This window comes from Cavia porcellus, unplaced genomic scaffold (genome assembly GCF_034190915.1).
Source record: "Cavia porcellus strain 051 isolate PalLab524CR breed Dunkin Hartley unplaced genomic scaffold, mCavPor4.1 scaffold_11, whole genome shotgun sequence".
NCBI classification, from domain to species: domain Eukaryota; kingdom Metazoa; phylum Chordata; class Mammalia; order Rodentia; family Caviidae; genus Cavia; species Cavia porcellus.
Window position 1 is genome coordinate 5,551,953 of NW_026947494.1, and position 11,887 is coordinate 5,563,839.

An 11,887-nucleotide genomic window follows, 5' to 3' on the forward strand; every position below is an offset into this window, starting at 1 on the left:
CCAGCCAACTACACGCTGAAACCTCTTCAAACTGAGCCAAAATAAACCTTTCCCCCTTTAACTTTAGGTGTTTGTTGTTTTGCCTCAACAAGGAGAAAAAGTAGCTAAGACTCTGGGGCTGCAGGAGCCAGGAGACCTTGGAGAGAGGCTTAATCCTGGGCTGGGGCAGGAGGGATGGGTGAAGGAGCCAAAGACATTCTGTTTGCAGAGAAAAATTCAAAAACTAATGCCAAAGTCAAAGGCAAAAGGGGCCATGTGAAAGGCACCTCAGCCCAAGTGGGGTGATTTAAGTCTAAAAGAGAAATGCAAAAGATCAAAGCACACCAAATACATGGAAGTTCACGAATTCATCTGTATCCCAACACAAGCAACTGACCTGGCCAACATTTTATCCTAAAAATTGATAGAGACACTTGTTGTCCCTTATTTTATGTTACACAAATAGTTGATGGGAAAAAATCTTTTTTTTTTTTGGCTTTTTAGTTCAGTACTAGGGATTAAACACAGGGCATTTGTATTTATATACATTTTAAGCTGTTTTATTCTTTTAAATTTTTATTTTGAAACAGGATCTTGCTACATTGCTAAGTTTCCCAGGCTGAGCTAGAACTTGTGATCTTCCTGCCTCAGCCTCCCAAAGTAGTGAGACATGGTCTCATGAGCATGAGAGCATGAGCCACCACACCTGACTAAAAGTTCTTCTTCATAAACAAATACAGTGACAGAATTAGAATACCATTTTGGATTTTTTTCCCTTTGTGATACCTGGCGAAAGAATAAATCCAGGCCACAATCATCCATAGGTGCAAACACTACTGTAAGAAATGTTGACGGGGACATTGGCAACACTGGAAATCACCACTGTTCATGAACATCACTGAAATGGGACAAGCAGACTTCATGGCAGGGGAATAGAGCAGACAGATAACTGCATGTCAACAGTGTGGAACGTCTTGCGGGCAAACTGATCTAAGTGTTCTAATGTCTAAATGACATGAGGAGAGAGGCAGACCTAAGTGGTGTGATAAATAAAGGCAGTAAGCAGTCTTGGGATCCTGATTCAAACAACTCAGCAAATTACTTCTGAGACAGCCAACTTGGACTATAGTCCATATATTTAAAGTCAGGGAGTAATTATTAATTCTGATAATCTGCAATAATGGCTGCATGGCTAAATAGGAAAAAATATTTCTTAGTTACATATGCATACTGAAATACTCAGGATAAAATGAGATAGCTTCACTTTCTTGAAAAAACAAGAGAAGAGAAAGAATAGATGAAACATGATTGGAAAATTATGGTAATTTTTCATGCTGAATAGAGACTTGTGTGGATCCATTATGCCATCCTTTCAGCTCTTGTGTATGTTCACAATTTCCCCATCATAAACGTTAAAAACAGCAGGGCTATTAGGAGGTATTGTTTCTTGCAAACATCAGAACCAAAAATATCCGTTCAACCCACAAATACTGCGCATTACATGCTGGAGACAGTGGGAGGTGTCAGGAGAGATGTTTGTTTCTTCTGAGATGGTGTAACAAGTGTACAAAGACACATTTCCCTTTGATGGAGCTCAAAGCCAGAACACACGTAAGTAAGTTGCTTTCTGACGAGGCTGCGCCTCAGGGCAACTCAGGCATCTAGAGAAACAAAGGCAGACAGCATTCTTGTGGTCAGGAAAACCCACTGAAGCTGGGCTGGAGAGACAGAGCCCAGTGACGCTGTGTACACAGCCAGCACTGTCAGGTCTGAAGGTAGATTCGGGATTCTCGAAGGTCTGAACAAAGGGAGACATTCTGTCCTAAATTTCCCTATCTGAAGCTCCACCATCAGGCTGCAAACCAAAGCCACTTCTGTGCCAGAATGTCCCGTGTGCCTCAGATTTCATGGGCACTTCTCAGAATGTCCCATTTTATTGATTTGATTGCAAACAGCCCAAATTTCCTGGCACGAGATCTACAGTGCTAATCACAAGTGCTTGGCCCGGGCTCGCAATGGCCCAGGTATCTGAGCAGCAAGTGAGTCCTGTTCTGCCTTCCAGCTGGGCTCCTGCTGTAGACCTTGATGGGGAACTGCCTAGTGCAGGAGGGACACAGACACACCTCCCGGACACAGTGACAGTGCCCCCCACCAGCTGCCCATCCGGCTGCCCTGAGCCCAACCCACATGGCGCCTCTCATCTCCTACCCAAAAGCTGAGCGCTTGGCCTCCCATCGCATCTGGGTGTATTTCCAGGTTGGGGAAGCCCCAGCCTTTGCGGGGAGGCTGTTGGTCCACACCATGGAGTGACAGCCCTCCCTGGATTTGCACTGGTGGCCTTCTTAGAGGACAGAGACTGCTTCCACCTCCCCCAAAATTCACCCAAACAGGAGGAAATCCGCTCTGACCAACCTTCTTTCACCTGGAAAGCATTCACCCTGAGCGAACCGAGATTTGGAAGGATCCCTGGCCTCAGTAGCCTCCCCTCCAGCCACCTTCTCTTCATCCCCGCAGGGTCCTCTCCAGTCCATGGCTGGCTCAAGCAGGAGAAGGTGAGGACAAGGAAACCGCCTGTCTTCAGGCAGAGCCCTCCCTGCGCCCTGGCACAGCTCCTGCCTCCTGCCTCTCAGGGTCCACGCTAGTGATCAAGGGTTGCAATGCCTTAAACGTGGCTGCCTCCTAGTGACAGGCCCGGGGAATATCACCGTGCTTAGAAGACAAATTTTACTTTTCTTTGCATTACTGCTGAAACGAAAACTATCTGCAGTTACTGATAGGAAGAGGGTCCCCTGCGGCCTTCCCAGGGTGTACAGCCCTGCCCATACCACCTAATGGCAGCCCTTGGAGTCCAAGCACAAGCCCGCTGTCCAGTGGTTTTCTTCTAAGAAACAGAAACAGAAGGCCACACGCAGCATCAGAGCTGAGAGGGGACTCCGGATTCCAGCCACGCACCCATCACTCACACTGAGGGGCCCTTGGAGGATGCAGCTTGTGCGAGCCACACTGGCACTGGGCCGAGATGCTGGGCCCAGGCTTGGCAGAGTGAAGGGACAATCGACAGCTTGGCCTTGTCCACCTGGGCCCTGGCCCCAAGGTTCTTTCTGAACCAGGCCTCGGCGCCCACTTCCTCCCTGGCTCACTATCCCGAGTGCAGCGGAGCCCGTGTGGTGAATCCTCGGTGATTTCACTCACGCAGGATCCGCAATCCGAAGGCTCTGCTCCCGAGCCCCGGCCTCTGTGAACTTGCAGCTTTATTTCATTATAAAAAAAAGACCAAGTCTCAGTACTGATGTCTTTTTAAGTGTCCCTGATGGATAGTTCTATAATCATGCTTACATCCAAAATACTGTGGTCTGTTTTCACTTCTGTTTTGTACTTTACCTCCCGTGACAAAATGGACAGAGAAGTGGGGGATAAAAGTGTTTCTTTACATTTGTTAGGAAACAAAGACCTCTGAAGAACAGACTTTCTCTGGGCAGAAAGCTATTACAAATGAATGACTCCAAAGCAACGATGACTGTTTACTGTATTTGATCAACTCCATCTCACGTGTAAAAATATGTATGACTCTAGCATTAAATTAATTTTAAATCCACGTACAAATAAATACACACAGGTATGAGGAAAAGTACACTCTCCAGGTCACCCGTCCATAAACAAAGTCGGGCAGCGGACTCGTTCACCAACGGCCCCTTCCTTTGACTGTCACCGTCCTTGACTGGAAGCCAGCGTCCCTGCTAGCACTGAGTTCTGAGAAAACAGTTTGCCTTGTAAATATTTCACCAGCTGATGCCTGGATTTTAGCTTCTCCATCTCATGATAGGGCACCTGTGAAGGGAGAAAGGGACAGCGGTCACCACGGTAAAACCAGGTAAAACACACAGGAGAGCACAGCAAGCAGCAGGTGGGCAATGTGGGGTTAGAAGGGGCTGGAAGGGAGCCAGCGCGCAGGGGCAGGCCGGACCCTGGAAAGGGAAAGCCCGGCCAGGGCAGCCGGGCAGGGCGAGGGCCCTGCATGCTAAAGGCAGGGAGTTCTCACGCCATGTTGCCAGTGGAAGAGAAATAATGAAGGTTCTGAGCGGACGCCGGCGGGATGGGTCTCAGGACGGTGAACTGGGGATGTGCACGGTGTGGAGAAGGGCAGAGCACAGAGCAGTGTGCACGGCTGAGAGGGCGGGGGGTGCGCGCTGATGGGCTCCCAGCCCAGCCCCCCGCAGGGATGGGGTCGCTAAGAACAAAACTTACAAAACAAACCAGTGGCTAGAGCACGAGGAGCCCACACAACGACGGCCACAGCCCTCCTGGCCTTTCTTACGTCACTCAGGAGGATGACGATGCAAGTCTGGTCTTAGATATTACGGGGAGGGGCACCCTGGTCTATGGGCTACCTCATGGGCTACCTCAGCTCCTTTTACTCAGTAGTCAGAGATAAATTAAAATAAAAGACAGCCCCACAGTGTACTAACTTTACCAGTGTAGCTTATAGCAAGGGTGGCAAACCTAGGGTACAGGTGTTATTTTAAGACAAAAGATGTTAATGTAGGCTTGTTTTTACTAAACTACAGTACGGGCATTCGGGTGTGACTGAGCATGGCCACTCTGTGACACTTAAGTTGGTCTGGGGTTGCAGTTTGGCGCTCGACAGGTCTTCAAAGGTTCACCACCACTGGCTTACGGTCTAAGCGTGCTCCACTGCTCGCACTTGAAAAACCAACGCTTTGAAAAGCCTGTATATCCGAGTCAAGAGGTTTATGGCTAACAAGCAAGGTCATTCCAAGAGATTTAAACAGGACTAATATTCTGTTCTACATACACAAAAAAAGCCCCCTAAGAAACAAAAACAAAGTGACACTATATCTAAACAACTTTTATCTAAATAACTTTTATTGAATAAAAGCTTTTTTTACCTCACAATTTTGACATACCTGAACAACTTCATAGCCAAGTAATCCTAGGTGTCTTTGTTTAATAGCTTCTTTTCCTAGTAAGTGAATGCCATTAGAGCAAAATCTGTTTGGATCATCAATGCACAGTGCTATCCTGAGAAATCAAAATGGAAAGAAAACTAATTTGTAAGACAATTCAAAATATTTATATATTGTCATTGCTGTAATTTCCTTGGGGTTTGGCTAGTTGTACATGCCAGCATCACTTTAAAGAGTCATAAATAGATTACCCTTTAATCTGCTTAAAACCCATCCCACTTTATTAACATTAATGTTTATAAAACATTACAAAGACATGTATAAATGATATGTTGAAAAGCATTTTCATCTCCAGAATCATGTCTATTTTTTCACTTTAATAAGAAAAATAAAGTTTTAGTTTTAACAAGTCTTATAACATTATAAGCCATGGTTTCCTCTACCTTTTATGGACATCTTCATTAGCTGTAAATGGTAATACAAATCCTTCTTCATCTAATTTAATTTCAACATCTGGTGAGAGAAGAAAGGGAAAAGTCTTCCTGTGAGACCCTCACACACACTCCGCTTGCACTCCTTTGTATTCTCGTCCACACTGCGTTTATCAGTGGGTGAAGGCTGCAAAGTAATGACCACACCAGACAGCGTGAGAAGCCTAACTTCATCAGCTTGACGACCCAGCAAGCCAGCCTTGCGGTAAGAAGGCTGCATGATACCAGAGCCAAGGTGGGTCCGCACATGATCTGTGCTCACTTTACTTCTCCTCTTGTAACAAGTGGAGGAGATTTTTCCATTCAGTGAGAGGGAAACCCCTAAGCACAGACCCCTGCACGTCTCACACTAGACAGCTGGCCTGGAGTACCCCAGGTTCAGCAAACCATCCTGAACTCCGACGCGTGGTCCCACCATGGACATGCTCCCCATGTCTGCCCCGAGGGCCTACTGCTGCTCTTTCCGAAGAGCCCAGTGAGGAAGAGGAGGAGATCACCGAAGCTTATAAGCCTCTGTGCTTCCTGGGAGGATTCTCTTTTACTCACCCTCTGAAAGGGCTGTTGCAAGGACACGGTCGGCTAAGCACACGTGCACAGCAATGCGCACAGCAGCCCTGTCCTGTCCGGTAGCTGTGGCCACTCGGAAGTGGCTACTCACCTGGAATCTGGCTAAGTGTGATGAATTCTGAATTCAGGCCTAGAGTTGTAATAGCAGCTAACATTTACCACCTTCCAGGTATTATTATCTAGTTTAATCCTGCAATCTTTGAGGTCACCATTCTTCTTTCTCTCCTTTTATAGGTGAAAAAACAAGCTGGAAAAGAGTAACGTGTGTGGCTAGGAGCACTTCTATGTGGCTAACATGTAAGACTCGAAGGCAGACAGTTTTAACTCTACAGCCCTCCTGTAAACAACCCCTTCAACTGCCTTTGACAACTCCATCCTGCATTTCCAGAGACCTTCAGTGGCTCCCAAATCTCCAGGGACTCCAAAAGAGGACAGGACACTTTGTTCAAAACGATCAAACTCCCCACACTGCTTACCTATGGTATAACAGTAGGGCGTTAACACTTTTGAAGCAAAATAGGTTCTTGCTCCCAAAAGTTCAATCAGTGCAGTCATCACATATTTATAAAGCTGAAAATCCAGTGGGGTCTCCATGGAACAGCACGGAGTGAGGAATGATTTCAGCTGGAACTTAGGAAAAAGTTTCGGACCCTAAAAAATCATACATGCAAATATGAGGAAAAAGTCAGGTACCAAACCAGAGAATAAACTGAAAGATTCATGGGCATAAAAGTTCGGTACAAAATCACTTGATAGGTACCGTTTTTTTTTTCCCCAGGAGTTAGGGCAGATAGCTTTCTCAAAATTACGATGTAACACATTTCTTGTTAAATTTCAAAATCTTTTACATAAGTTTCCAAAAAAGTGATTGATTACTATAATGGAAGGCGGAAAGAGGAAGGGAAGCAGAAAGAAAAGGGAGAGAGAGGGAGGGAGGGAGAAGAGACACGGTGAGAAGATCGCTCATCATAAAACACAGCTTCGGGACTCTTAGAATCGGTTCAAAGGCTGTAAGTACCCAAAACTGAAGATTTTAACAATGGGAAATATGACGAAGGTGACACTTCAGCTTAGGAAGGACGGTGAGACAATAAATGTGCTGGCAAACTTTTCACCCATGTGGAAAAGAATCAAGCTTCAGTTCTGTCATCACTGACTGTAAGAAATCCCAGGTGGTAGAAGGTGGTGACCATAGTTTTAGCAATGAATTGTATTTTTAACAATTTGTATGAGATTTTAAGTGTGGTCATCACAAGAAAAACTATGTGAGACAATGCATATGCTAATAATACAGTGCATGTGTTAATGCATTATGGAATGAGTATGTCTATTTCAAAATAACATCAACAGGATGTATATAAATCCTCCTGTCAATTAAAATACATAAACAACAAAAATAAATTCTAGGGGATTAAAAAATTGAGTAAAAAATAAGAAAAATATATCTTAAAATATTTGTAAAATGTTTGTAATGATTTAGTAGTGGTAAAATATTTGTGAGAAAACCTAAGTCACAAAAGAGAAATTCAACTAAAGAAAACTCAAAAACTTCTATATGTCATAAACAATATTAAGTTAAAAAAAATTATAAACCAGGTCAAAAATATACACTGTGTTCTTACAAAAAGACAATCCAACAGCAGTGAGTTAAATGTAGAGACAATTGATGGAAAATCCGAAGGGCCAGGGCCAGGGAGTAGTTGCAGATAAACTCAACTTTGCTATTACAGTCTGAAACTGTGACATGAGGTGGCTCTTTCCCCAGAGGGGATTAGGGGACAACAGCACTGCTGCCAGAGCAGGGGGGCAGTCACCTTCACTCACTGCTGCAGAAATAAAAGGGGTACAACTGCTGGGGGGAAATCTGCCAGCATCTACCCAAAAGGAACCCAGTTTACAGACTTAAGAAACCAAAGGTTCCAGGTCGGTATGATACGCAAGGATGCTGGTCACAGTCACAAAGGCTGGACACACCCTGAGGCAGTTTCACGTGCAATGGCAGAATGCCTATCAGGGATGATCGTGCCTCTGGTAAGACAACAGGAAATCTGATTGGTATGTACGGGACTCCTGGAATGCTGATCTGCTGAGCAAACAGCAAAGTGTACTTTGTTTAGTCTGCTCCGTCCGCTGAAAGGAAAACACTAGATGGCACTGTACTCATGTGTACACATCTGCCCACAGCTCTGCTGCTGACACTGCAGGGCTGGAAGGAGCTGGAGAGAGCTATCGGCTTTGAGTACATGAGGACTGTCTAAGCTATTTCAATGAAACATGTTTTTCCATTCTTACACCTTTCTCCAAAAATCAGACTCTCTTTAACTCTGTATTCAGAGCACAGAGGACCGGGCAGGTATGCGAGCCTGCAGGATGCCTTTTCTGATCCAACCAGGGAATGTGGGTGTCACTACGGCACTGTATGCCGCTACAGACTCCCCTGAACTAACCCCTGCCAGACGACAGTGAAATGCCTGCTTGGCATAAAATGATACTCAGAAATAATTTCAGGATCTGTTCAGTTCTGAGAAGGATACAGTGATAATCAACAGCTCTGGGAAGTACCAAAAAGCCTCAAGGAAAGCTCGGGCTGCTGCTGTAAGTGTGGCACTTGGAGAGGCTTACTAAGGAGCCTGAACGGCAGAAGATGGAGCTTCTGGGGCCAGGTCACAAAAAGGAGACCGATGAATCAGAGACAAGACTATAGGGTGGCAACTGACTCCCAATAAACACATGTCCTAGCTTCTAAGGAGGATAAGAGATAGACCAATGTGAAGGGAACTAACAATTTCAGAGAGGACAAAAATCGAGTAGCTCCATAGGGAAATACAGCTACTGTCTACAGTCATGTCTTTACCTTATAGCAAGGACACTCTAGGAGGGCGGTGAGGAAAAGTTGGGTCAGTTGTGCCAGACTCAATCTGTCCACACACGACTCTTCACCTGAAACAAGAAGCACTCTGTCATTCAGCTTCAAGTGAGGAATGTTTAAGGAGAGAGGGACCATCACGAATGTCCATCAATTTAAACACTCGGAAGTACTGCATTTCAAAATGACAGTAGGAGAGGACTTGACAGAATTAATCATGTCCTTTTCTTAGAAACAGTGAAACTTTCACGATCTCAAAGCTTTTAACTAGCAAATAATTACAAGTGGCACATTTGTAGAATTATTGGAAATATTCATTAAGTATAGAAAGCCAGAATGTGACAATTTGAGTGGTCCTGAATTAAGATAAACAATACCATCTTTTTTAAAAGTAGAGGTTACAGTTGCTCAGGCATCAAAGGTTGCAGTGGCTCTTTCCATCTCCCCAGGTGCCACAGGGGCATGTGGACCCTGGCTGGCAGCAGTCTGTTTACCTGACATTGCTTCCCTCCACTATCCAGGATTCCAGCATTTTTTAGCCCTGTGTCTACACTGGCGTCTGTGACTTCAGATCTCTACATCATAGTATCGGGGAAGAAAAACTAAGGGCAGAGCATTTGCTCAGCATAAACAGTTCCTCTGTCTTCTGAAAACACCACAAGCTAAAATACTCACTTTGTGCAACTGTTAAGAAGTGATAGCCAGCTCACCTTGCAGCTGCTGAAGAAAGAAAGGGCTGAATATTTTTGCCATGAAGTTGACTGGATGGCATCCAATAAGCGAACAGGAATGGAGAACTCGCAGGAGCGTTTTGGGTGGGAAATGATTGATATTAGTGAACAGCACATTTTCTAGCTTCCTAAAGAAAGCAGGGGCATTTGGTGGCAAGTGATTGAGTTTGCCGAATGGTTCAATTAATTCAGAAATCTGAGTAGGTGAAAGTTTTTCTGAATGGCAAACAAAAGCTTCTGCCACTGCATTAAGAATGGGTTTGGAACGAATCAGTTTTCTACTGCAGTACTCTGCGACTTGACTGATAATTTCAGGAGTCAGGCTGAGGTGGTGTGAAGTGACATACTGCTGCAGGGCCTTGGTGAAAAACTTGTCACTGTATCCAAAATATCTGAAAGCCTCCAAGACTTTCCCGAGTTCTTCACTGGTGAACTGAGGGACGTGCCTCACGACATATTTACCCAATTTTATAATCAGAGGGCATGCTTGGATTTGATCAAGAACCATTAAGGCATCCAGCATCTGGTTAACTGACTTAGGACTCAGGGAGGAAACAACCGAGGGAGCGAAGTTGTTTACCATATTTAAAAACGTTTGGTGTTGGTCCCGCTTTTCAGCACAGGTCTGCAGTATTCTATAAATGGCCACAATATTTTCTGGGGTAAATGTTTCCAGTTTTTTACTTTGCAGTTGATGTATGATCGGTTCTAGTGTCACACAACCTGGACCTTGCAGTCTAATCAGAGTTTCCCCAAGAACACAGAGATCAGAAGTTTCCAGGACACCAGTTTGGAGACGATTCTGGCATTCTGCCACCAGATTCTGGATCAGGCGACCCTGATGATCCACGTGCGATGACAGAACCAGAGCTTGCAAAGCAGCCACCAAACCGGTATTGGACAGACATGCAGGTTGCTGTTCAAACCGAAAGCACAAAGCTTGAAAGGTGCTATTCTCTAGGACTTCCTTTGGCAATCTTTGCTCACCGTCTCCTTCTTCCACTTCACAAATGCGCTGCAAAGCCCCTGCAGCCATAGAATCAGGTAGAATCTCCTGAGTGCTTATGAAGCCTAACACTTCTCTCCAAGAGGTGAGGCTGTTTAGTTTTCTGTAAAACATCTGTTCATCTTTGCTGTTAAGATTTGAGTCAAGCCCGTCCCAGTTGTGTACTTGAGAGAAGCCCTGCTCACTGAGTGGCTGAAGGTTATATCCATTTTCTGAATGGAACTTTTTCCCACAGGCAGTATGGGACCCCATCCGGCAAGGTTCAGGCTGCAGTGATGAGAACCTAGTATGCAGATGCCCCTTAACTCCCTTGTTAAGGTGATTTACAGGGCGACTCTTCAGAGCAGCCTGAGTTCCATGTACTCGAAAATCAGCCAGATGACATAAGTTCCTCCACAAGGTGATTAACGCCATGCCATCTGATCTGGAACTCTTCTTGATTAACAAGGAAGAAAAACAGGTCAAATACATTGAGAATGTCAATATTGACGAATCTAAGGACAGATATAAAAATGGTGACTCTTAAATATTTCTCACTAAAACAATAGTAGCTAAAAAACCAATACACGCACACACACACACACACACACACACACACACACACGTTACTTTCTGTTTGCAAGTGTAGAAAAAAGCCCCCAGCAACTAACAACAATCAGTATTGCTTGCCAGGCACTGTTTCAAGTTCCTGTTGAACATTACCCCACACAAATTAACTACTTTTATGATTTTACAGCTAAGTAAGATGTAAACTCCCCGAAAGTTACTTTGGCCCATTTACGCTGTTAGTAAAGAGCAGAGATTCAAGCTCACTGGGCCTGGCTCTCAACCACGCCTTGGCTTGGTTGGACGAACTGCATTTGAGCAAAAGCAGCATTCTCGGGATGGGGGAGGAGTAGATAAACAGGGCAAAATTCGGACAGGGCAGGCCAAGGAAAGGTAGGCGCGCCAAAAGGCTCCGGGATGCAGACAGAATCAAGAAGACAGAAGGACCAAGCGGGAGGAAATGAGAGGACAACATGTAAACACCTTCTGCGGGATTTCCGACAGAGTGTGCAGGCCACGGACTGAGCCGCATCCTCAGGAGCCCGGCACCCGAGGACCTGCACAAGAAGGGCCCAGCAGGTCAGCACTGCGAGCAGTGTCGGGGCAGGCAGCGCAGGGCACTGTCAGTCGCACTGAAAGCCCGCGTGGACACTTACCCGGTCGCACCAGAGCAGCGGTCCGACTGCACACTGAGGCGGCAAAGCCTGGCCGGCCACCGTACGCTGACGGGAACCGAGCATGCGCGGGGCCGAGGACTCGACCAGGTAACGCCCACA

At 45.6% G+C, this 11,887-nt stretch overlaps 1 protein-coding gene across 4 annotated transcripts; it reads right to left on the bottom strand.

The window, feature by feature from the left end:
* Positions 1-3,488: 3,488 nt before the first annotated feature.
* On the bottom strand, positions 3,489-11,858 carry Fastkd3 (FAST kinase domains 3). 4 transcript variants are annotated; one of them, XM_003466701.5, is made up of 7 exons: positions 11,768-11,858; positions 9,539-11,000; positions 8,817-8,902; positions 6,439-6,613; positions 5,348-5,417; positions 4,905-5,019; positions 3,489-3,807 (listed from the first exon to the last, which is right to left on the bottom strand). In XM_003466701.5, the coding sequence occupies exons 1-7, from the start codon at positions 11,849-11,851 to the stop codon at positions 3,685-3,687; spliced, it is 2,115 nt and encodes a 704-aa protein (XP_003466749.2). In that variant the 5' UTR covers positions 11,852-11,858; the 3' UTR covers positions 3,489-3,684. The 4 variants fall into 4 exon arrangements, 3 of the variants coding, with proteins under 3 accessions (XP_003466749.2, XP_013004728.1, XP_013004725.1); XM_013149274.3 differs by having other exon boundaries at positions 9,539-10,997; positions 11,768-11,833; XM_013149271.3 differs by having other exon boundaries at positions 9,539-11,059; positions 11,768-11,821.
* Between the last annotated feature and the right edge of the window lie 29 nt (positions 11,859-11,887).

Coding starts and splice junctions, on each gene's coding strand:
- Fastkd3 (XM_003466701.5), bottom strand. CDS start 11,851: ATGCTCGGTTCCCGTCAGCGTACGGTGGCCGGCCAGGCTTTGCCGCCT. Junction 8,903..9,538: donor CTTTCTTCAGCAGCTGCAAG/GTGAGCTGGCTA, acceptor TTCTTGTTTCAG/GTGAAGAGTCGTGTGTGGAC. Junction 6,614..8,816: donor TAGAGTGTCCTTGCTATAAG/GTAAAGACATGA, acceptor ATGATTTTTTAG/GGTCCGAAACTTTTTCCTAA.